The 22625-nt window shown below is 38.5% G+C and overlaps 1 protein-coding gene across 1 annotated transcript in view; it reads left to right on the top strand.

The window, feature by feature from the left end:
• CNTNAP2 (contactin associated protein 2) overlaps positions 1-22625 on the top strand; it is a 1485958-nt gene that overhangs the window by 762685 nt on the left and 700648 nt on the right. The window contains exon 13 of the mRNA XM_055084701.1: positions 11338-11538. Within this exon, the coding sequence (XP_054940676.1) occupies positions 11338-11538 (201 nt within the window). The remainder of the gene's footprint in view (positions 1-11337; positions 11539-22625) is intronic.

The following is a 22625-nucleotide window of genomic DNA, read 5'->3' as shown; positions in this document are numbered from 1 at the left end:
TCCCCTGCATCGGCAGGCGGACTCTCAACCACTGCGCCACCAGGGAAGCCCTCTTGGGAATTTTAAAGGTTGACAAAGGAAGAGAAGGGCCCAAAACACCAACAATAGTTGACACAGGGAGTGCTGGTTTGAGATAAGCTCTCTTCATTTTTGTCCTTTTTGTGTATTTTCCCATTTATTCTTCAAAACGACTTCATCAGGTAGGCAGGTACTGTGATAATCCCCATTGTACAGTGAGGAGACAGATGCAGAGGGATTGAGACATGTTAAAGTGGTGTTTTATTACCATCACCCACATCACTCCTCCAGCTCCTACAGTCACGAGTCAAGAGGATTTGCCACCTCCTGGTGGCTGGGTTCTGATCTTTGGCTCCTAGAGCTGACAATCGCTTGCCTGGTGGCAGGAGAGTTTCCCAGCCCTCTAGCTGTCAAATCTTACCTCTCACCATACACCCCAATGAGCAAGATTTTATAGAGCAAAAAGGTAGCCTTTGGTGAGGGGTTTGAATACCTAGTTATAAATAAACATACAATCTATATAATGATATGTAAGTTATGCCACTGGAACATAGAACATGCTTGGAAATACTATCTGATATGTTTTCTTTCTAGGTTCTTCCCTTCTCCATCCCTTCTCTGTCCCTTCCAAGTCATCTGGTGATGCTTCAGACCAAGTCCAATTGCTCCAGTGAAGGGAGGGTAGATATTCACTAGAACTGAGAGTTGTTACTCATTTTTGAGTTTCAAATTACATTTTCAGAAACTCTTAGCAAGATAGCAATTTTAAAGGAAGAAAGCATTTTTCTTGAATGCATAAAGTTAGATGTTATCAGAGTCAAGAGCAGAAATTAATTTATAGAGTAAGAAAGAATGTGCTTAAAAACAAAGTTCTTGCCACACAATAAAAAGAAAAGCCTTTCTGTGTGTGAAAAAGAGAGAGGAGAGGAGAAAAGAAGAAAACAGAGTGGAAAGGAAAGAGAAATAGAAGAAGTGAGTCTGAGGTAAAAAAGAGAGTGAGAGATAGAAGACAGGACAGGAGGAGGAGAGAAAAGCGAGACCCATGAGCTCCCTGCACCCTCCCCCCCTCACCACACACCGCCTTCTGCCTGGTGTCAAAGTCCTGAGTGCAGGTCGAGTGTAGAAATACCCAGATTGTTTTCAGGGATCTAAGATAGGTAGACAGGTAGGATCTGAGACAAGTTCAAAATAAGTCTCTTAAAGAGATTATGAATATTCCCATAAATTTTCTCTATTCTTAATGTCAGCTCCTGTCCTATAACAGCTATAGTCAGTAAACTTTTTAGGTATTCCCGTCTTCGCTTTGTGACTCCTATCTAGACTTAGTAACCATGATCTGTATTTACCATCTCTTAACCTCAGCATTCAAATGATTCACCAATTTATGCATGCAGTTGTATTGTACGCCTTATTTTCCAATCTCCAAAGAAGCATCATTTTGGAAATGTTATGCAGGTCTGGGTATAAATGTTTCTCTATCCGATATGTAACTCGTACTTATGAATTGAAAACGTTTTGGGATCTTTATAGGGACATTTAAAAACGTGAGGTGTTTTGAAATATTCCCTACTGATGTACATCATCTCATTTGAAATAACATATTCGATGGAAGCAAATGATCTACTGAAGAGTATTCTTCATCTTGTTTCCCATAATAACTTACAGCCTTATCTCATTTCTCAGAGTGCTTTTCCAGTTACAGCCAGCACTTGATCATTTGAGCACACAGTACTTTAGCTGAACCATTCGTGGTGCTTTTACCTTTGTGCCTTATTACCTGCCCTGAGACCCTCCTCAGAAGTTGTAGTTGCTGAGGATGGAGTAGAGAGGAGAGATGCTGAGGATGTGCCTTGTCTGACTGTTAGACTCTTACAAGATTTCGTTGACCTCAGTCTCCTTTGAAGACTCTCTCTCTCAATGACCTCTAAAAGTTGGAGCTCCCCCAGGCCTTGTCCTGGCCTTTCTTCTCTTTGCTCTCTTTCTAAACATCTCCCCCTCAGTTATCTCATTCATTTCCATGACACTAAATGCAATTATATGCTACTAGTTTGTTAAAAATGGAATTTTTGATCTTTCCACCAGCAAAATGTGTTCTTCCATTTACCCATTCATTTAAGCTAGAAAGCTGACAGTCATTCTACACACTTTTTCACTCTCCCCGCCACCCACCTTGCCTGCTACCTGCCATATCCAATCACTCATTTCTATTTCTTTGTTTCTGTCAAATGTATTTCACACTCGTCCGCCTCATCTCCACTGCCACCACCTGATTCCAGTGCCATCATCTCTATTCAGGGTTTCACATTACCTGTCTGCTTCCACGCTTATCCCCTCCAATCTACTTTCCAAATAACAGCCAGAGGGATCTTTTAAAAACAGAAGGCTGACTGTACTGCCTCCCTGCGGGCTTCCTATCATCCTTTGCATCTTATTCAGCTCCTTCTCAGTCTCAGACCCTTTGCAGAACGGCTCCTCAGTCTGAGCCCCACCCCACGTCCTTCAGCTGCATCTGCTTCTTGAGCCCAGTGTCGAACTCCGTGCCACTTCATTAGTTCAGCAAGTATTTATTGAGCACTTGAGTACCTACACCAGGTACTCAGTTAGGCAATAAGGACTCAGCAATGACAGTGATATCCAACTCTGCCTCAGGGACAGCAGAGTTGTGGTTACAACAAATATGTTCCAAATACGATATGAGAAATGCAAACCCAGTGGTAAACATGGATTGTTAGGGAGGCAGATGGAGATGGATGGATATCTAATCTGAACTTGGTCTGATATTGGGGCTTGGGAAGTGGGCGATATTTTCTAGCAAAGTACTTAAAAGCTGAGACTTGATGGACTCAGAGCCAGGGCAGGTGGGAGTGTTCTTGGCCGGGGGGAGGAATTTGCTGGGTTTAGAGGAGCTTTAATAATTTAGTTTGTCAGAGAATCATTTTTTTTAAAAAAGAGAAATCACCTAATACATTTGTACTTCTGTTAAAATTAAAGTGAGAACACCAGTTTTAGGTCCTTTGAATATGTTAATTCTGCTATCTTAAGGATTTTCTTTCCCTAAAAATTTATTTCTAGCTAATTATCCTCACCAAGGAACTTAATCAGTCAGACTGTCGTGCTAATGTTCCTCACAATAGGGGCTGCTTCAGTGAATAGAAACTGAGTTAATGGGGAAAATTAAATACTCAGAGGAGTTGATTATTTCGGGATTTTCTTCCAAGGTGATAAATATTATCTGTATTATCAAAAAAAATTATGTTTAAGCCTGGTGCTTGGGTTGAAAGGAGGGAAAAGGGCCATAAACTTTCTTTTTTTATTGAAGTATAGTTGATTTACAATATTGTGTTAGTTTCTGGTGTACAGCAAAGTGATTCAGTTTTATATATATTATATATATGTACATGTATATATATTATATATATGTACAATTTATATATAGTATATATGTATATTTAATATATATTAAATATATGTACATATATTTATATATATGTATATGTATACATATGTATATGTATATATGTACATATATATTATATATGTATATGAAAAAGAATATATATGTACATGTATACATATACATCCCATTTACTGAACGTTTTGTCTCCAAGGTATTTGGTCTGAGCTATAAGAAGAATGAAACTGCTTTTATCACCATCTTCATATGGCTCATCCCTATTTAACCTTCATCATTCACTGAAAATGCCATGTCCTCTTGGTCACTTCATGGCTGTCTAAAGCTGGGTTATACAGACTTTCCATGTGAACTCACAAGACCCTGTGCATATATCTGTTTTAGCACCTGTTCGCAATTTGCAATTTCAAGCTTAATGTTTTCTCCCCTCCATTGGACCGCAGGCTTGTTGAGGACAGAACTCAAGTCTTTTTCATCCTTGTACTTCCAGAACCTAACATCATGCTGAAACAGATCAAAAACTCAGTAATCGTTTATGAATGAATTCATGATTGAATTATATTACTGTTTTATGACATTTTTCTTGATGTAATAACTTGTATATTGTAATTTAAAATAATATTTAAAAAGTCTAAAATAGTGTCTATATTCCCCTGCCCCCTGAAAATTAGTGGGGTGCTGTGGGGAAGACAATAAATATTTTGACATGTCACCAAGCATATCACCACTGGGTCAAAGACATGTGTAGTGAAAAGAGCACTAAATCCAGAATTAGGGGACAAAGTTTCCATTATTTTGCCACTAACTTTTCGTATTCATTTAGTCAAGCCACTTATCACTTCTGACACTTTTTTTTTTTTTTTTTTTTTTCGGTACGCGGGCCTCTCACTGTTGTGGCCTCTCCCGCCGTGGAGCACAGGCTCCGGACGCGCAGGCCCAGCGGCCATGGCTCACGGGCCCAGCCGCTCCCGGGCATGTGGGATCTTCCCAGACCGGGGCGCGAACCCGTGTCCCCTGCATCGGCAGGCGGACCCGCAACCACTGCACCACCAGGGAAGCCCGACACTTTTTTTTTTTAATTGAAGTATAGTTGATTTACAATATTGTGTTAGTTTCAGGTGTACAGCAAAGTGATTCATATATATATATTCTTTTTCAGATTCTCTTCCATTATTGGTTATTATAAGGTATTGAATATAGTTCCCTGTGCTATACAGTAAATCCTTGTTGTATATTTTATATATAGTAGTGCATCTGTTAATCCCATACTTCTAATTTATCCCTTCCCCCACCCTTTTCCCCTTTGAGAAAGTTTGTTTTCTGTGTCTGTGAGACTGTTTCTGTTTGTAAATTAGTTCATTTGTTTTTTTTTTTTAGATTCCACATATAAGTGATATCATGTGATACTTGTCTTTCTCTGACTTACTTCACTTAGTATGATAATCCCTAGGTCCATCCATGTTGCTGCAAATGACAATATTTCATTCTTTTTATGGCTAATATTCCATTTTATATATATATTATTTTATAATATATATATATATATATAAAATCTTCTTTAGCCATTCATTGATGCACACTTAGGTTGTTTCCATGTCTTGGCTATTGTAAGTAGTGCTGCTGTGAACATTGGGGTACATGTATCTTTTTGAACTACAGTTTTTTTCTTTTCTGGATATATGCCCAGGAGTGGGATTGCAGGATCATGTGGTAACTCTATTACACTTGGTTTCTTAATGTCTAATTGAAGAGATTCAAAATGGATTCTCTCTAAAATGACATTGTCTTGATACTATGTAGAACTCAAAATTTTTCACATGAGAACATGGTTTCTTTTAAATGGTAGGCTTCTTCCCGTGGCTGTGTTCTCCTGTAAGGCTACAAACATGTAAGCAATTCTTATTGATGCTATAGCGTTTCATTGGCGATCCTTGCTCATATCTTCCTCATAGTTGAGGTTCAGTTGTTGATTTACTGAATCAGGATAATAGCTATTAAGACTGCTATGCTCAAAGAAAACCACAAACCTAGTTATCAGAATGCAGTTTATGAGATAGAGGAGAAATTTAAGGATATACAAAATTGAATTCACTAGTTTTATGCAGCAGGCCAAGTTTTACATGCAATATGGAAAATCTTAGGTGAGGCATGTATTATAGTTCAGTTCCAGTTGTGTTACTTAGTCTCAGAGTGAGAGACCCAAAGTCACTCCTGTGGAATTACTATAATAGGTAATAGGGCTGCTCAGGGATTTGGACTACAAGTAGATGCTGATGCCCGCCTGACAAGCTTTATACACCACTTTAAATTTAGGTAATTTAAATATAATAGTCCCTTAATTTTAAAGATCATTTCAGAGTTAATATGAATAAAGGTGTAAAAATCTCCCCGATTGACAAATTGGTCAATAACCAGAACCATGATGCTGCTTGAAAATCAGAAACACTTAGATGCATATTCAGATGTATGGGACACAAAATTTTTTTCCACTGGATTTAGCTCAGATTGGACTTTAATTAAAAAGTGCTGTATAAAGACCTGCTCTGTACTGTGAACTTCAGATTATATATGGATAACATGGAAAAGAGTCAAAGAACAGCCATATGCATGATGAAGAAACTGGTTATATTCGAGGAGTAATTCTTTGCTTTCTTCACTGGTCATTTCCTGGCATTATCGGGCCCTGGTCATAACTCCAACTGTGCCAGGAATTGAGTTCTCCTGAAGTGAATTACCTGAGAATTACAGTTAGGATAAGGATATGGGGTCACTGATACAGGTAGCAGAGGGACCTTTCTAATGTACATATGTCAACACAACTAAGCTGGGTAATCTTGAGGACCCTGTAAATGCCAAGGAGAGGGATGTATTCCCACAGTGTGTTCCAGATGTGCCCCAGTATTTGAAACATATCATTAAATCAGCTATATTTAAAACAATGTACAATGTGACAGTTTTTAAACATGTAATTGAGTGATGCGACAGATACTAAGCACTAAGTAATCACAAAGGCCATTTTCATAACACAGTAATCCAAAAAGAATATTTAAAATACACTAGCTTATCAATTGCTTCTTCATGAAAATGGACAGTGGCAGAAATTAGAAGTTTCCATACACATTAGTTTTTATTTGCATTACACACCTATCTTACAATACATGCTATATAAACGCACTGTGAATATGGGAATAGATTTTTAATTTTTCCACTTATGATACTAGTGAAGAAAAATCTATACAGCATAACTTTCTTCTAGATGCTGGATATCTGCAAAATTGTTAATATCCGTTTGTCATTTAAGATTTAATAGCTCCAAAGGAGCCATCGCAATGTGTAATATACAAGCATTAAAAAGTAATTTGCGGGCTTCCCTGGTGGCGCAGTGGTTGAGGGTCCGCCTGCCGATGCAGGGGACGCGGGTTCGTGCTCCGGTCTGGGAGGATCCCACGTGCCGCGGAGCGGCTGGGCCCGTGAGCCATGGCCGCTGGGCCTGCGCGTCCGGAGCCTGTGCTCCGCAATGGGAGAGGCCACAGCAGAGGGAGGCCCGCGTACCGCAAAAATAAATAAATAAATAAATAAAATAGTAATAATAATAATTTGCAAGATGCATCAACAGTAATTGTTTTATTCTATCAAAATAGCACTTATATATTACCTTTTATAATGCCATGACACTGTATAAAGTTTTAAATCTTTATAAAGATATATATGTATTATTTTTCACACCCCTCTGAAGTATAATTTTATTGCAGCAAAGAATAGTATGTCAAAGATTAAGTTAAAGCAAACTGCTTTCAGTTGCTCCAAACCTTCCAAAGCCGGTGGCTTTCCATCTGCTGTCAGGTTACAGTCCACCCATTCTCGTTACATGTCTGCCTGCAACTTCTGCTCCTCTCCCCTTTGGTCGCTCACTGGCTTTCTCGTGTACCTGAAGGACATCCGGAATCTTCCAGATTTATTTATTTATTTATTTATTTTGCGGTACGCGCGGGCCTCTCACTGCCGTGGCCTCTCCCGTTGCGGAGCACAGGCTCCGGACGCGCAGGCTCAGCGGCCATGGCTCACGGGCCCAGCCGCTCCGCGGCACGTGGGATCTTCCCGGACCCGGGCACGAACCCGCGTCCCCCGCATCGGCAGGCGGACTCTCAAGCACTGCGCCACCAGGGAAGCCCCAGGAATCTTCCAGATTTAGAACATTTGCATTTTCATTCCCTCTGTCTGGAATACTTTTCCCCAGACAGATACACGGCTTGCTGGATAGCTACCTTATTTATTCAAATGTCACTTTCTCAGGGCTTTTATGGTTTCCTCTGTGTTTAAAAATGCAGTCCCCATACACACAGCCTATTCTTCCCTTCCCTGATTTAGTTTTTCTCCTCGCCATTATCACTGGCTAACTATATATATATGTATTCGTTTAATTTTGCTTATTGTCTGTTTTCTCCACTAGAATGTAAGAATGTAAGCTGCCAAAGTTCATGAATGCTTTTTTTTTCGCTTTGGTTTCCATGGTGCCTAGATCTGTACTGGTCATATAGTAGGTACATGATAATATTTGTTGAATGTATGAGTGGACTATAAAACAAATATAAAGATATAATGTGCAGGGTTTTGATGATGAAATGTGTGTGCTGAGATGGCTGGAACTAGAGTTTAGGGTCAAGAAGTCACCAGGACCAAAATGTTAGAGATTCATCAACATTAACAGATTGGTTAGTCTTTTTAAAGTTATTGACAGAGACCATAATGGGTGATCATTTTGTTTTACTTGCTTAATTAATGTTTGCCTTTATGAACGTATTTTGTATATATAAAAAGGGGTTTATGATATTTAAAGGAGGGTCAGATTAGAATGCTGTTCCATCAAAAGTTAAAGAAAGAGGTCTGGAACAGTGCTACAGGACAAGGCTCTTGGTAAGGATTTGTTTTTAAAAAAAGAGAGAGAAAGAAACAAAGAAGGAAGGAAGGGAGGGAGGGAAAGAAAGAAGAGAGGAAGGAGGGAGGGAGGAAAGAGTAAGTGGTGTCAAACATTTGAGAATTCTATGCCATAGACTTATTGTAACAGAAAAGTGATAGAAGTAACCTAATTCAATTAATGAATTTTTAATTCGGTGAAGGTAAATCTGAAGGTCTGGATATAAATGACAATCAGTTTGTTTTCCGAATCATGTCAGAAAGTGACAGAATTACCAAAATATATTGCAGCTTTTCTTGCTGTATCAGAGGAGCTAAAGGACGGTAGTTCTGATCAGGCCAAAGATAAAACTGGAAAAGCAATTATCTATAGAAAATGACTACAGGGGACACCGTAACTGAACTTCTTTCAATCAATTTAAGAACAGCAAGCTGGGAAGTCTTCTGACAGAGAGGCATGTTGTAACAGATGAAGGGAAATTCTGGCTCAGAGGAGTGAAGTGGCCTGTCCACAGTCTCTAAGGATAGTCTCGGCAGAACTTGAACCAAAGTGATTTTTAAAAGTTCCTGGATTAAGTATTTATATTCTGTTTATTTTAATTAATTCATTCTTCTATTCAACTAATATTTTTGAAGACCTGCTATATGTCAATTACCAACCTAAACACGTTGCATATAGCATTGAAACAATCCCTGCTTTCTTCCCTTCTAATGGTGGGAGACAAGACATTTAAAAATAATTTAAATGTGCCCTAAGATAGAGATAAACGTTATGGAGAAAAGCAAAGCTGGGCAGGTAGATGGAGAGCATCTGTGGTGGGGTGGGACTCGGGAAGGAAAGGTTGTCACTGGAGCTCAGATCTGGATAAAGAGTGGGCTTGAGGAAAGACGGCTCTAGATGCAGGAAAGAGCAAGTGCAAGTCTCCAAGGAGGCAGAGCCAAAGGAGCAAGGGAGAGATTAGTAGGGCAGCAAGGAAGAGCCGGATCTCGGAGGGCCTTTCACTATTCTAAGAACTAGACTTTGTCTGTGAACGAGACTGGGTGCCATGTGAGGACCCTGAGCTGTGTCAGAATCTGACTTGTGCTCAAAAACTTCAGCCTGGTTGATGTGTTGAAGGTAGGCGTGAGGGTGCCAGGGTGGAAAGAGGGGACTGGTTAGAGGTTACTGTGGGACACAGGCGAGTGGCCCTGGGGCTGCGACCAGTGCAGTGGCGGGCGGTGGGGGCTGAGGAATGCCCAGATTCGGAATAATTATTGAAGGTAGAGCAGGCGGGGGTCACTGACAGGCTGCAGGAGGAGGTGGAAGAAAGGGAAGAGTTGAGGGCGACTCCAAGGCTTTTGTCCTAGAACTGGATGAGTGGAGTTGCCATTTCCTGAAATAGGAAGACCTCAGGAGGGGCAAGTTCAGGACATCTCTCATCTCTCTTAATCTAAAGCTCTCTGTCTCTCTGTCTCTCTCTCCCCTGTGTGTGTCTCTCTCTCTTCCTTTGTAATTTATCACTCACCTGTTAAAAAACTAGATTGTATGATGTATATAGTTTTCCACAGCATGGATTTTGCTGTTTCCCTTTGGTGACATTTAACATGTTCCCCTTTCCCCTATATTTTCTAGAAGTTGGCAGGTAGGTCTATAAGCTTGGTGAAATTCATCTCTGAATTTTGTCCGCACGCCTCCACATGTAATGCTGTGTACTTGCCCTCCCCTCCTGATCTCCAGGAGGCACATCTCCTCCGGTTTTACTTGTTATATTAGCGACCATGAATAATCCTACTTAGATCCTACTAACTTGTTAGAAGTTAAAAAATTTATCATTTAGCCTTCATTTATGAGCTGAAATATTTCCATAAAGAAAGTATTTAGTTACATTACACTTCATATGGCTAAGGTAGACTAAATGCTGGATTCTTTGCCTCTATTTACCAATATTCAAAGTAATGAGTTAGTTACCCAGCATATTCCAAAATTAGACATTTCTCTTTTTTGGTACAAACTCATGGAGTTAAATACTCGCTGTATTTTAATTCATTGCAGGAAATTCTTATTGATGTTAATTAAAATCATCCTTCTTTGGCCCTGGGGTTTTTTGAACCACACTCTGTCTCCAGTAGTTTGTTTCTGAAGTGACAGTATGTTCCAGGCTCCTCTTATCCATTTCCAGCCCTGAATCAGCCATTTCTCTGGAAGCTTAGTTTTCTCTTAATGGAAAATGGTATTGAGTAATGACAGTCTGGTGCCAGAGGTTGGTCCTTGTTTGGGGGCTTATTCAGTGGACAGAACTAAGACATATGTGTACATTTTTAAAAAGATAACATCATCCTGGGTTCATAGTGATGCTTCTAATTCAAATGCAGAACTATATAGGATTTTAATTTAATCTCATCAAATATATGCTTCTCCTTTTCACATGTTGAAATTTTCAGGGTCCAAAACACCAAGATAATTACTTATTTGCATCATCCCACATGTGTACAGCATTCCAATAACAGAGCATGCAGTGTCTAATTATAACTGAAAGGTCAGGGTGAAAAGAATATTTGTTGACAAGATGAGTATGCACATTCTGATTAGAGCAAACAGCATGTACAAAGATCCAGAGGCTTGAGAGCACGTAGTTCATTTAGGAGGGAGCAAATACTGTTCTACGGAAGGAGTGAGGGATAACAGAGTCAGGAAGGCTTCGGAACACAGTGGGCCTCACATTCAATGCTGCAGATATTAGAGCATCAACCAGATTCTCAGGCTATTTGGTTTCATTTTCAGGAGGTATCTTGCGTTTGTTTTTAATAAAAAATATTACTTTTCTACTCTGTCTATATAAGCAGAACTTAAGTGTGAGAAAGGGTGAGGGTTACTTTAAGGATTACTATCCTTAGCTCTGTTCTACAGCAGTTCAGGGAAAACACCAGTGAAAGTATAGCTCACTTATTTTCTGACATTTGAAGATGCATTTGCATACTAATGACCCATTGTCGTGGCATTTTTCTCCCCACAGAGGACAAAGTATGGACCATAGTGTCTCATGATTTGCAGACGCAGACGACGGTGGTGGGCTACAACCCAGAAAAACACTCGGTGACACAGCTCATTTACAGCGCCTCCATGGACCAGATCAGCGCCATCACCAACAGCGCCGAGTACTGTGAGCAGTACATCTCCTATTTCTGCAAGATGTCCAGGTTGTTGAACACCCCAGGTAGGCTGAGGACGGAATGTTACTTTTAATTACTATCTCAGCTGGTGATTGGACTTACCTAAACAGTCCAACAGGTGTGGCTTATTATCTTCACAGTCCAGTCTTCAAAGCACAGGCAGCTGTGAAAGTAAAATATAACCACTTGTTTTTTCTTTCTGGAGAAGGAAGCTAAGAAATACCATTTTTTCCAAAAAAATTCCATTGTTTCTGACAGCGATTTTAAAATTTTATATGCATATATGTGTGTGTGTGAGTGCTTCTAGTGCGTAATTATCAGTATTTGCTTTGGGCAAAAGTTTATCAAAGCTCCTGTGAACTTTCAAGTAATTCCCTTTGAGTTCTTCAGTTGTCTCTAACCTAGAGATAAAAGAATTCCGAAGGCTGTCTGCAGGTAAATAGCATATTGAATAGCGATAGAATTTAGAGCTGTTTGTTGTCTGTAGTCATTTAACAGTATCTGTTGATCTCAAGAAGTCTGCCCTTTTTGTTTCATGATGGCTTACTTTTAGCAGTGCTTCAGGACTTGTGTGTGTGTGTGTGTTGGGGGTAAAGAAGATAGAGTTTACAAAGGGTATATTGGAAGTATGTTTACCACAAGAGCCATACACTCTGGGATTCTTGGCAGTTAATTCATTATGTTGACAGCAAACTAAATCTCTTCGTCTATAGTATAACATAGAAATAAAGCATGTGCTTTGAGTCAGAGAAACATATGTTCACACTTTTCAGCCTTGCTGCTTCTCGGGTATGTGACTTTGGGGGAGTTCATTGAACTTCTCTGCCTCAGTTTCCAGTGTCTTTCAGTCAAAGAGGGATCATAATGCCTATTTCAGGGTGATTGTGAGAATTTAATCAGGGAATATACTAAGTGCCTGTTATAAGTCTTGATGCACTTAAGGATTTAATAAAGAGCAAATAGTATATTGATGATTTTTTTATTATTAAACAACTTTGGAAGTGGCATTATGTCAGAGACCAAGGGACTGTTTGATGCCCCAGATTGGTGTTGTATTGGAGCCAGTGTCGTAGGGAGTCACAGAGAAGAGTTATAAGCAAAACAGTATATAATGTTTTGAAGACTTAAGTGCTTTTATGTGCAAAGCCTTGTGCTAAAATTACAGACAGGTATAACCTATGAACTGTAAGAAAGTAAAATCTGTAAAATATGAAAATGATTGGCTCAGACAAGCAGTGCTTCTGCTCTTTGGAGAAAGAAGACGTGACTGGCTGGGATGTTGCAGTGAGGCTTCATTGAAGAGGTCGGAAGACAGTCGGAGGTTGGTGACAGGAAACAAGGGTCTGGAAGACAGAACACAGATGATCTTTCAGGCCACGGTGACCAGTAGTTTAACAGAAGCAGAGTTCGTGTCAAAGAGCAGTAAGAAATAAGGCTGGAAAGTAAAAATGGGAGAAACCGTGGAGGAAATGAAATGCGATGCTGAGAATTTTCCCTGGAGGCCCATGCTTCTCAGGCTTTAGTGTGCATGCGAATAACCCGGAGGGATTCATGAGACACAAACTGCTGGCCTTCGTTCCCTGAATTTCTGATTCAATAGGTCTGAGGTGGGGCTCCAGAATTTTCATTTGTAACGAGTGTTTTGGACTGAATTGTGTCCCCCCAAATTTACACGTTGAAGTCCTAATCCCTAATGTGACCGTATTTGCGATAGGGCTTTTAGGAGATAGTTAAGGTTAACTGAGGTTATACGGTTGGATTCCTAATCTGACTGAATTGGTGGTTTATAAAAAGAGGAAGAGTCAGAAAGAGCACTCTCGCCAGAAGCCAAACTGGCCACAGCACCTTGGTCTTGGACTTACAGCCTCCGGAACTGTAAGAAAAGAGATGTCTGTTGTTCAAGCCGCTCAGCCGATGGCATTTTGCTGTGGCAGCCTGAGTGTGCGCGTGCAGTGAGTTCCCGGTGATGATGGTATTGCTGCTCTAGAGACCACTGTGAGAACCATAGCTGTGGGCAGTGGAAATCCCTGAAGGTCCCTACAGCTGTTCTTCTATCCACCTTTACTTATTTCAGCCTTTTATTTTCTTTTTACTGGCTCCTGTTTCCAGTGCTAAGAAAAGTCAACCAACGATTATAGAAAATCCGGAGCACTAGGCACAATTAATGAACCCCATCAGCTTGTCTGCCCTCAGTTTCCTCACTGAGTGCTCCTTGTGGAAGTTCATTCCACAGATTCCAGTCCATCAGTCTCCAGTCCTGCAGGGGAGGGTGGGAGGGAAAACAGCTGACCAGAAAAGTCACTTGGTACCATCAGCTTTGTTTCCTTTATTTTCTTCCATTCTTCTATTAAACTCCAAAGTCAACTTTTACTGTTTGAATTTTTGCTCTAGTGGTTAAAAAACACAATGCAACCTCCAAATAAGTTTATCTTACAGTTCAGGCACCAGGAGGAGAACTAGGCTAGAGGTAAGAGAAACAATTTGCTTTTAGCGGTTCTGGTCTTGTAGTTCATTCCTTCCCTTCCCTCATTGGTACACTCTGTGCCTTCCCCCAGCCACCAAGAAGCCTCACACACTTATTACCCTCCTTTTGGAAACACAGGATGTCCAAAACCATCAGGAAACAGGATAAATTTGTTTTTAAAAATACTTCCATTATGTTTTCTCATAATAAGCTAAACACACTTCTCTTAAACCTCCAGACACCTTTTCAGAGGAAGAACTACTAAATTGAAATCAAGAGTGAATTGTTAATCTGTACAATAAGCACACTATTTTCTTTGTGTTTGCAGACGTTTGCAGGTTATTATTATACTTACTAAACTGTGCATTGAAAATCATGTTATCATATGCTTCTTGCCTTTGGGGACACCCTCCATGTATCAAATTTTTACTCACATAGGATCGGACTTAATAAATGTTTGCTGACTGGAATGAAATGACAAATATATTGTTTTAAATATTTCCTCATTCAACCATCAGTCAGTTGTTTTTAAACAAGTGTATACATCAGAATTTTCAGGTTGCTCGTCACAATGCTGATTCCATGATTCTGACTCGGGAGAACTTGGTTGGGGCACAGGAATGTTTGCTTTTAACAAACATCCATGTGTCATTCTGTGAACCATACACTGAAAAATATCATCTTTAATTTATGGCACGAGGCCTCTCATCTTGGATTTTAAGGCGTCAGTCCTCTGTGTGGGAGAAGATTAAAGGGAATATTAGAACTTGTCTGACCAACTGAAATAAAATGGCATACATAACTACCTGTTCCTCCAGCTAAAATAAATTGGCATAGTGGTATTTTAAAAATCCTTTTCGTAGACTAACTATTGTAAAGTGAATTTCAGCCTTCTCTTCTTAGTCATTTTTCATATCCCAATTTCTATTTTCAGGGTTAATTAATCTGTAGACAGCTGAGGCAAGGAAAAGGAGTGGTTGATATAGCAAGTTTTCCTGTATTACTGTATTCTGTTTATGTCCAAGTATGAAAGAATACAATTTAATACAAATCTTTAATTTGCTATTTTAAGGAGCTGATGTTTTCTGTAATTGTTTTTTTCCCTCCTTCCTGGTAACGTTCCATTTTAAATATCCATTTACTCATTCTTAACTAAGGCTGAATTATATTGGAACTTCTGTAGTAGTACTTGTGACTACTGTTTGAATACAAAGTATATTCATTATAGTCATGGCAATTAAAATGAATATCAGTCGCTTCTCGGCCTTTTGGCTAAGATCAAGTGTAAAATGAATATCAAATGGGTTTGTAATAGCTATGTACTTAAAATGTTATTCTTTGTTTTAAGAGCCTTACCCTCAAGAGTTCATTTGGGGTTCTATAGTTGCTAATGATACTTATGATAAAGAGTTGATTTTACATGTATATGGACCTCATTTTTATTTTGATAAATCTTTGATTGTACCACACCATTAGCTAACAAATGTAGATTTACTCATTAATGGTTTCTCAAAACTTTTACAAGGATAGTAATATATGACTTACGATGTTATCACTTTTTTAAAAATTTATTTATTTATTCATTTCTTTGGCTGTGTTGGTTCTTCGTTGCTGCGCGTGGGCTTTCTCTAGTTGCAGCAAGCAGGGGCTACTCTTGGTTGCGGTGCGCATGCTTCTCATTGCGGTGGCTTCTCTTGTTGCGGAGCACGGGCTCTAGGCATGCGGGCTTCAGTAGTTGTGGCACACGGGCTCCGTAGTTGTGGCTCACGGGCTTAGTTGCTCTCTGGTGTATGGGATCTTCCCAGACCAGGGTTCAAACCCGTGTACCCTGCATTGACAGGCAGATTCTTAACCACTGTGCCACCAGGAAAGTCCCATCACTTCTTTTTATTACTACAAAATTTTTAAACGGACTCAATTTTAAAGTAATGCTTTTGCCATTCTTTATGGTCATGGTCATATCTATCCTTGCAATGTAACTATTAATTCAGTTGTCCTTAATCAACTTTACAAAAGACACAGAACAAAGACAAGGTTATTTTATTTCATACCAATTTGAAAATAAACAAATTAATTCTACCCAAATGGAAAAAAAAAAAAAACCATTAATAGCTATCCAAAACCACAAGGATGTTAACATGTTTTATATTTATATCCCCAGAACTGCAAATATATTGATATCTGAACTTAATGAAAGGCAGAAATCTTTAAACAATGAAATCTACTTCTGAAAATAAATACCTCAAGAGCTTAAATTTGATAAATTAGACACCAGGAGAAAGTATATTAGATCCCACTTGAGTCAAGACTTAGTCAACAATCCTAATGCTTTTAAATGGCAAAAATATTTCTCTATATTTGGATAAGACCTATTAGCCTGATTTTAAATGCTTATTTGTGTATTTTAGATGCACTGTTGTCATGTATTTGTTTTACAAAAGTTTATGCTTTCTAATTAAGCATTTTCTTCTGAAGTATTTATTCCCTACATATATAAATATTTAGTTATAGAGATATAAGGTTGATATGTTTCCTATTTTTCTGACTATATTTAGTGTTGATTTCATTTGTTGCCAGTGTTTTTCATTGTGCCATGTAGTTTTATTCTCATAAGTCATAGTTTTATTGCTTCTTTTTTGGAAAGAAACAGTATAAATTATCCATCCTTTTGGGTAGTTTACTATTAGATTTTGTATCTATTGAAAAGGAGTTATGTTCACAATTTTTACCTGTTAAGTAAGCTGTGTAAAATTCAATATACTTTAATGATACTGAACTGTGATTTAGTGGCATCCAAAAGACAAGAAAACATGAGTCTGGCCTTGTAACTTATAACCTATCTTTAGAAAAAAATTCTACACTTCGGTGAAGCTATCAATAAAGTGAATTTTCAGCTTGTGATGTGCATTATAAGAAACTATGATGTTTAACTCTTGAAACAACATAGATAAAACATTGCTCAACTGCAACTAAAGACTGGCATTTTCCGTGAATGAGTTTCATTGTGACTAGTCAGTATGTTAATCAAAAGATTAATCATTTATCTGCTTAATTATTATGTTAAATAACTGTAATGAAATTGGAGGATACAATTAAATGGGACAAGCAATGAAGATAGTAATAGCTAAAAGGTAAAATTAGAAAATTAAATCTAGCAATAGTCTACACCTAGGCAACTGGCATCTTCATAGAGGACCCTGTAGTTAAAAGGGGCAGAATGGTCACAGGGCAGAGTAGAGACTATTTCAGCAGTGCGGGTAGGAGTGGATCAAAGTTTCGGCTGGAATAATGGATGAGATAATCAATCCATATATATGTATTGTTTCTTGTGTATCAGGAATTGTGATATGTAGGCTGAGATGTGAAGGATTCATTCGAGTTAACTAAGAAAAAAATGGCAGGGGGACATCTAGGTTTGAGATGTGAGAATGTGCAGTAATTCTGAGATACAGGTCAGGGGACACAGGACTTTGAAGGAAATGAGAGAGGTCAGAGTGGCTGCAGCAGAGAACGTGAGGGTGAGAGAGAGGAAAGCAGACTTGAGGAGATCAGTCCAGAGTCTCTGAGTGATGGTAAGGGTTTCACTCCAAGGGCAAAGGAAATGGTTGTAAGTAAGGGTATTCTGGCTGTGATGAGGAGGGTAGAATCCAGGAAGGGCAGAGTTTGTATGATGGACCATCTGGTACAACGTCACAGGAGTACAGAGGAGACTGGATGACCTGTAGGTTCACTGGGAATTAGGAGGAAAGACGGTTTTAAGTTTAGATAGTAGAATGAACAGGATCTGTGATTGCGTATATGTAGAGTAACTTTAGGGGAAGGGAAAATGCAGTCTTCCCATGTACCCAGGGGTAAAGGTAAAATGGATGACTATGGACAGTTGTAAAGCCTTCACAAGATGACTCACAGAGGTCATGGGAGGTGCAAGAAAAGAACAGAAGGAAAGAAAATACTAATTTGAAAGAGTAATTTAAGGAGTGGATGCTGCTAACTAAAGGGACTCAAAAGTAATGATCAGAGCAGCAGGAAGAGAATCAAATTAGAAAAGCCTTACAATGGGGAAGCTAAGGGAAATGTGTGTTTAACAATCAACAGGTAACAAGCGAAAACAGGAAAACTGAGATGTGGTTAGTGGTGAGACATCAAAGAGGGAAGTCAGCCCCTGGCTTTGGCTGTTGCGAGACCACTGGAGTTTCACGTCTGTGGGGTCTGCTGGGTGTGGCCACTGAAGAATGAATGGCAAAAGGAAACAAGTGAAGGTTTTCAGAAAGTTCCATGGTAAAGGGATGGCTATATATAGAATTGCTGCTTAACCGGAAGGCAGAGCCCAAGTGAGGGTTTGGGGTTTTTAAGGATGAGGGAGTTATGAGTAAGTTTATAAATGTAGGAGGCAGTGAAGAGGATGAAGCTAAAGGTATAAGACAAGATAAGGAACGTAATAGGTCCCACGGGAGAAAAGAGAGTATGGAATTTGCCTTGGCAAAGGATGAACACCTGCTCTGAGAAAGGAGGTAAAGAAAAAGGTAGAGATTTCCATTAAATTCTATTGACCAATACCATCCTTGACATTTTATCTCATTTAACTATCAAAGTTATGCAAAGTAGATTTTATTCTCTCCATTTTGCAAACACAGGGCTCAAAGAGGAGAATAAACTCACTGAACATCACTACAGCTGCAAGCGGGCAAGCTGGGGTTCAAATGCAAATCTGTCCTACTATAAACCTTTTTTTCTGACACATTAAGCAAGTGTGAACATGTAGAGAGGTCAGTGTGCTGCCACCAAAGTGAGGGTAGAACTAAGCCCAGCAGTATCTGTACCCACCCCATCTCTTCAACCACCATGAAAGAACATTTTCCCTCTTGGCATTTACTTTTTCTGTCTATGATTAGAAATACTCTTTGTCAAGTGGCCTTGGGTCAAATCCAATATTTTGATTAATAAATTAATCTTAAGGTCAGATTTATTGAGGATAGCTTGTCTGACTTCTACTAAAAGTGTACTCATTTCAAGTTGCCAACATTTTGAGCTTTAAGGTGAGACTTTGAAGAACATTGACCTTCTGTAGCATGATAAAGATTGTTTTTATTGCTGCCATTTTATTTTGTGAGCGCCTATGTGTGTGTAGCTTCATTTTTTAATGACTAAAATAGAAATAAATGAGAACTTTGAAGTAATCCTGTATCACTCTGTAGAATTTGAAAATTGTCTCTTCGTGTGCTTAAATCAAACTTTTTTTGGTTGTACATAATCTTTATAATTATACATTTTAATGACATCATAAAGTGAGGATAAACCTAATTGGTCAGGTTTGATAAATTATGTTTTTATTAATCATTTTTAATTGAAGTATAGTTATTGTATGGTGTATTAGTTTCAGGTTTATAGCAAAGTTAGTCAGTTATATATACTTACATATATATATATTCATTCATATATATATATTCTTCTTCAGATTCTTTTCCATTATAGGTTCTTATAAGATATTGAATATAGTTCCCTGTGCTATACAGTAGATCCTTGTTGGTTATCTATTTTATATATAGTACTGTGTATTTGTTAATCCCAAACTCCTAATTTACCTCTTCCACCCCCACACTACCCCTTTTGGTAACCATAAGTTTGTTTCTATGTCTGTGAGTCTATTTCTGTTTTGTAAATACGTTCATTTATATCATTTTTTAAGATTCCATGTATAAGTGATATCATGATATTTGTCTTTCTCTATCTGACTTACTTTAATTAATATGATAATCTCTGGGTCCATCCATGTTGCTGCACATGGCATTATTTCGTTGTTTTTTATGGCTGAAAAATTTTGCATTGTGTATATATACCACATCCTCTTTATTCATTCGTTGATGGACACTTAGGTTGCTTCTGTGCCTTGGCTATTGTAAATAGTGATGCTTTGGGCTGCATGTATCTTTTTAAATTAGAGTTTTCTCTGGATATATGCCCAGGAATGGGATTGCAGGATCATATGGTAACTCTATTTTTGGTGTTTTTTTGTTTTGTTTTGTTTTGTTTTTGTGGTACACAGGCCTCTCACTGTTGTGGCCTCTCCCGTTGCAGAGCACAGGCTCCGGACGCACAGGCTCAGCGGCCATGGCTCACGGGCCCAGCCGCTCCGCGGCATGTGGGATCCTCCCGGACCGGGTCACGAACCCATGTCCCCTGCATCAGCAGGCGGACTCTCAACCACTGCGCCACCAGGGAAGCCCTATTTTTGGTTTTTTAAGGAACAGTATGGATACTGTTCTCCATAGTTGCTGCACCAGTTTACATTCCCAGCAACAATGTAGGAGGGTTCCTTTTTCTCCATATCTTCTCCAGCATTTATTATTTGTAGACTTTTTAATCATGGCCATTCTGACTGGTGTGAGGTGATACCTCATTGTAGTTCTGATTTGCATTTTTCTAATAATTAGTGATGTTGAGCATCTTTTCATGTGCCTGTTGGCCATCTGTATGTCTTCTTTGGAGAAATGTCTAATTAGGTCTTCTGCTCGTTTTTTGATTGGGTTGTTTGTTTTTTTGATATTAATCTGTATGAGCTGTTTGTATATTTTAGAAATTTATTCCTTGTCGATAGCATCGTTAGCAAATATTTTCTCCCATTCCGTAGGTTGTCATTTCATTTTGTTTCTGGTTTCCTTTGCTGTGCAAAAGCTTTTGAGTTTAATTAGGTCTTATTTGTTTATTTTGGTTTTTATTTCCATCACTCTAGGAGATGGATCCAAAAAAATATTGCTGTCATTTATGTCAAAGTGTGTTCTGCCTACGTTTTCCTCTAGGAGTTTTATAGTATCCAGTCTTACATTTAGGTCTTTAATCCATTTTGTGTTTATTTTTGTATATGGTGTTAGAGAATGTTCTCATTTCATTCTTTTACATGTAGCTGTCCCATTTTCCTAGCACCACTTGTTAAAGAGATTGTCTTTTCTCCATTATATATCCTTGCCTCCTTTGTTGTAGATTAACTGACCATAGGCGTGTGGGTTTATTTCTGGGCTTTCTATCCTGTTCCATGGATCTATATGTCTTTTTTGTGTCAGTAGTATACTGTAGCTTTGTAGTATTGTCTGAAGTCAGCAAGCCTGATTCCTCCAGCTCCATTCAAAATACCTGTCTTAAACAGGATATTGAAAAAAAAGAGAGTTTTTCTATAAAAATATCTTGGAAATATCTAGAGTATTATTGAGAAATTGCTCAGTTATTTATTCAGCAACATTTATTGAATACAAAATACTCTGCTGGATGCTATGAGAATACAAGGAAGGCAAAGATAATACTTTTTAAATAACATTTGCCTCAGCTTTACTCTAAGTCCTTTCAACTGATAGAATCAGCCCATCCAGATTATCTGGCATAACCACTCTTACTTAAAGTCAATTGATAATAGACTTTAATGATATTTATAAAATACCTACATGGCAACACCTAGGCTAGTGTTTGGTTTAATGACTGGGCACCTTAGCCTAGATAAGCTGATACATAAAATTGACCAGCAAACATTATTTGTTAGATGGACAACTGAGAAATTCTAGAGTAGCAGTGATTTATTCCCTCAGTTGTGCAACATGTACCTCTCTATGGCATCAGACAGGTGAGACCAACATGTTAGAGGTGTTGAGGGATACTTTATTCTCATATCTCTCCATTTCTGATGAGGGTACAGTTGAGCCTGGTGTCAAGTTGCCAAATGAAATATCATTTTATATGGTTACAGCAGTGACAATTTGAATGAATCAAGTAGATCAACTTTAGTCAGGAAGATAAGTCAAAGAAAAGATTTTCCTGTTCTCTGTGTTGCTTCAGAAAAAACCTGTAGACACCTCTATTTCACATTTTAACCAAATTGGCATATGTCCACCAGGGATATGGCATTACTAACTCATTATCCACTCAGAGTTCTGCCTAGAGTCAAGCATCTCCATAGGTCCAAATAAGAACACTCTATATCCATAACCTTAGAAAAGCTGCAAAATAGTTCTGTCACCCCATCAACATTATTTTGCAGTTTTGTGTTGTTTACTCATAATTGAATCAAATTCCATTGCCATGCAAAGTAAAGGAACTGTTAAAGAAGTTCAAGGAAATAAAGTTAAAAGAACTCATCTTTATGCATTTCTATGTAGAATTGCATATGGACCAAATAATAGATAAATTTTATTTCGAAGACTGTATGTTTGGTAGGTTGTTATTTTCCCATCGGGGAATGACAAAACTTCTCTAAAATACTAAGTCACCCAAATAGCAGCTGGATTCTAATTACCCTGTTGTGTTTGCTTACTATTTACCAAAACCAGCAACTGGTAGTTTTTATGACAGTGAATAATGTTGCAGAGTGATAGTTGACTAGGAATGCTGCAGCCACTTTGACCTTCACCTCATATTTTAAATTCTCTTGAAGAAATGATGACTCTTTCTTTCTCTTGGTATTGGATCTGGAGTTCAGGCTAAATATATTGTTACCTATATAGTTGGATAAATAATACTTAAAAATAATTATCTCCAAATTAGATAATGATATAAATGGAGGGGAAATGGCATTAGTATTAAACATTTACCATGGGCATTTACATATATTGGCTCATTCAGTCCACCCCCAAAACTTTGCAAGTTATATATAATAGTTTCCATTTCATAACTGAAGAAACAACT

This window comes from Physeter macrocephalus, chromosome 5, assembly GCF_002837175.3.
Source record: "Physeter macrocephalus isolate SW-GA chromosome 5, ASM283717v5, whole genome shotgun sequence".
NCBI lineage: Eukaryota > Metazoa > Chordata > Mammalia > Artiodactyla > Physeteridae > Physeter > Physeter macrocephalus.
The sequence above is the reverse complement of the archived record's forward strand: the minus strand, read 5'-3'. Positions and strand labels throughout refer to the sequence as shown.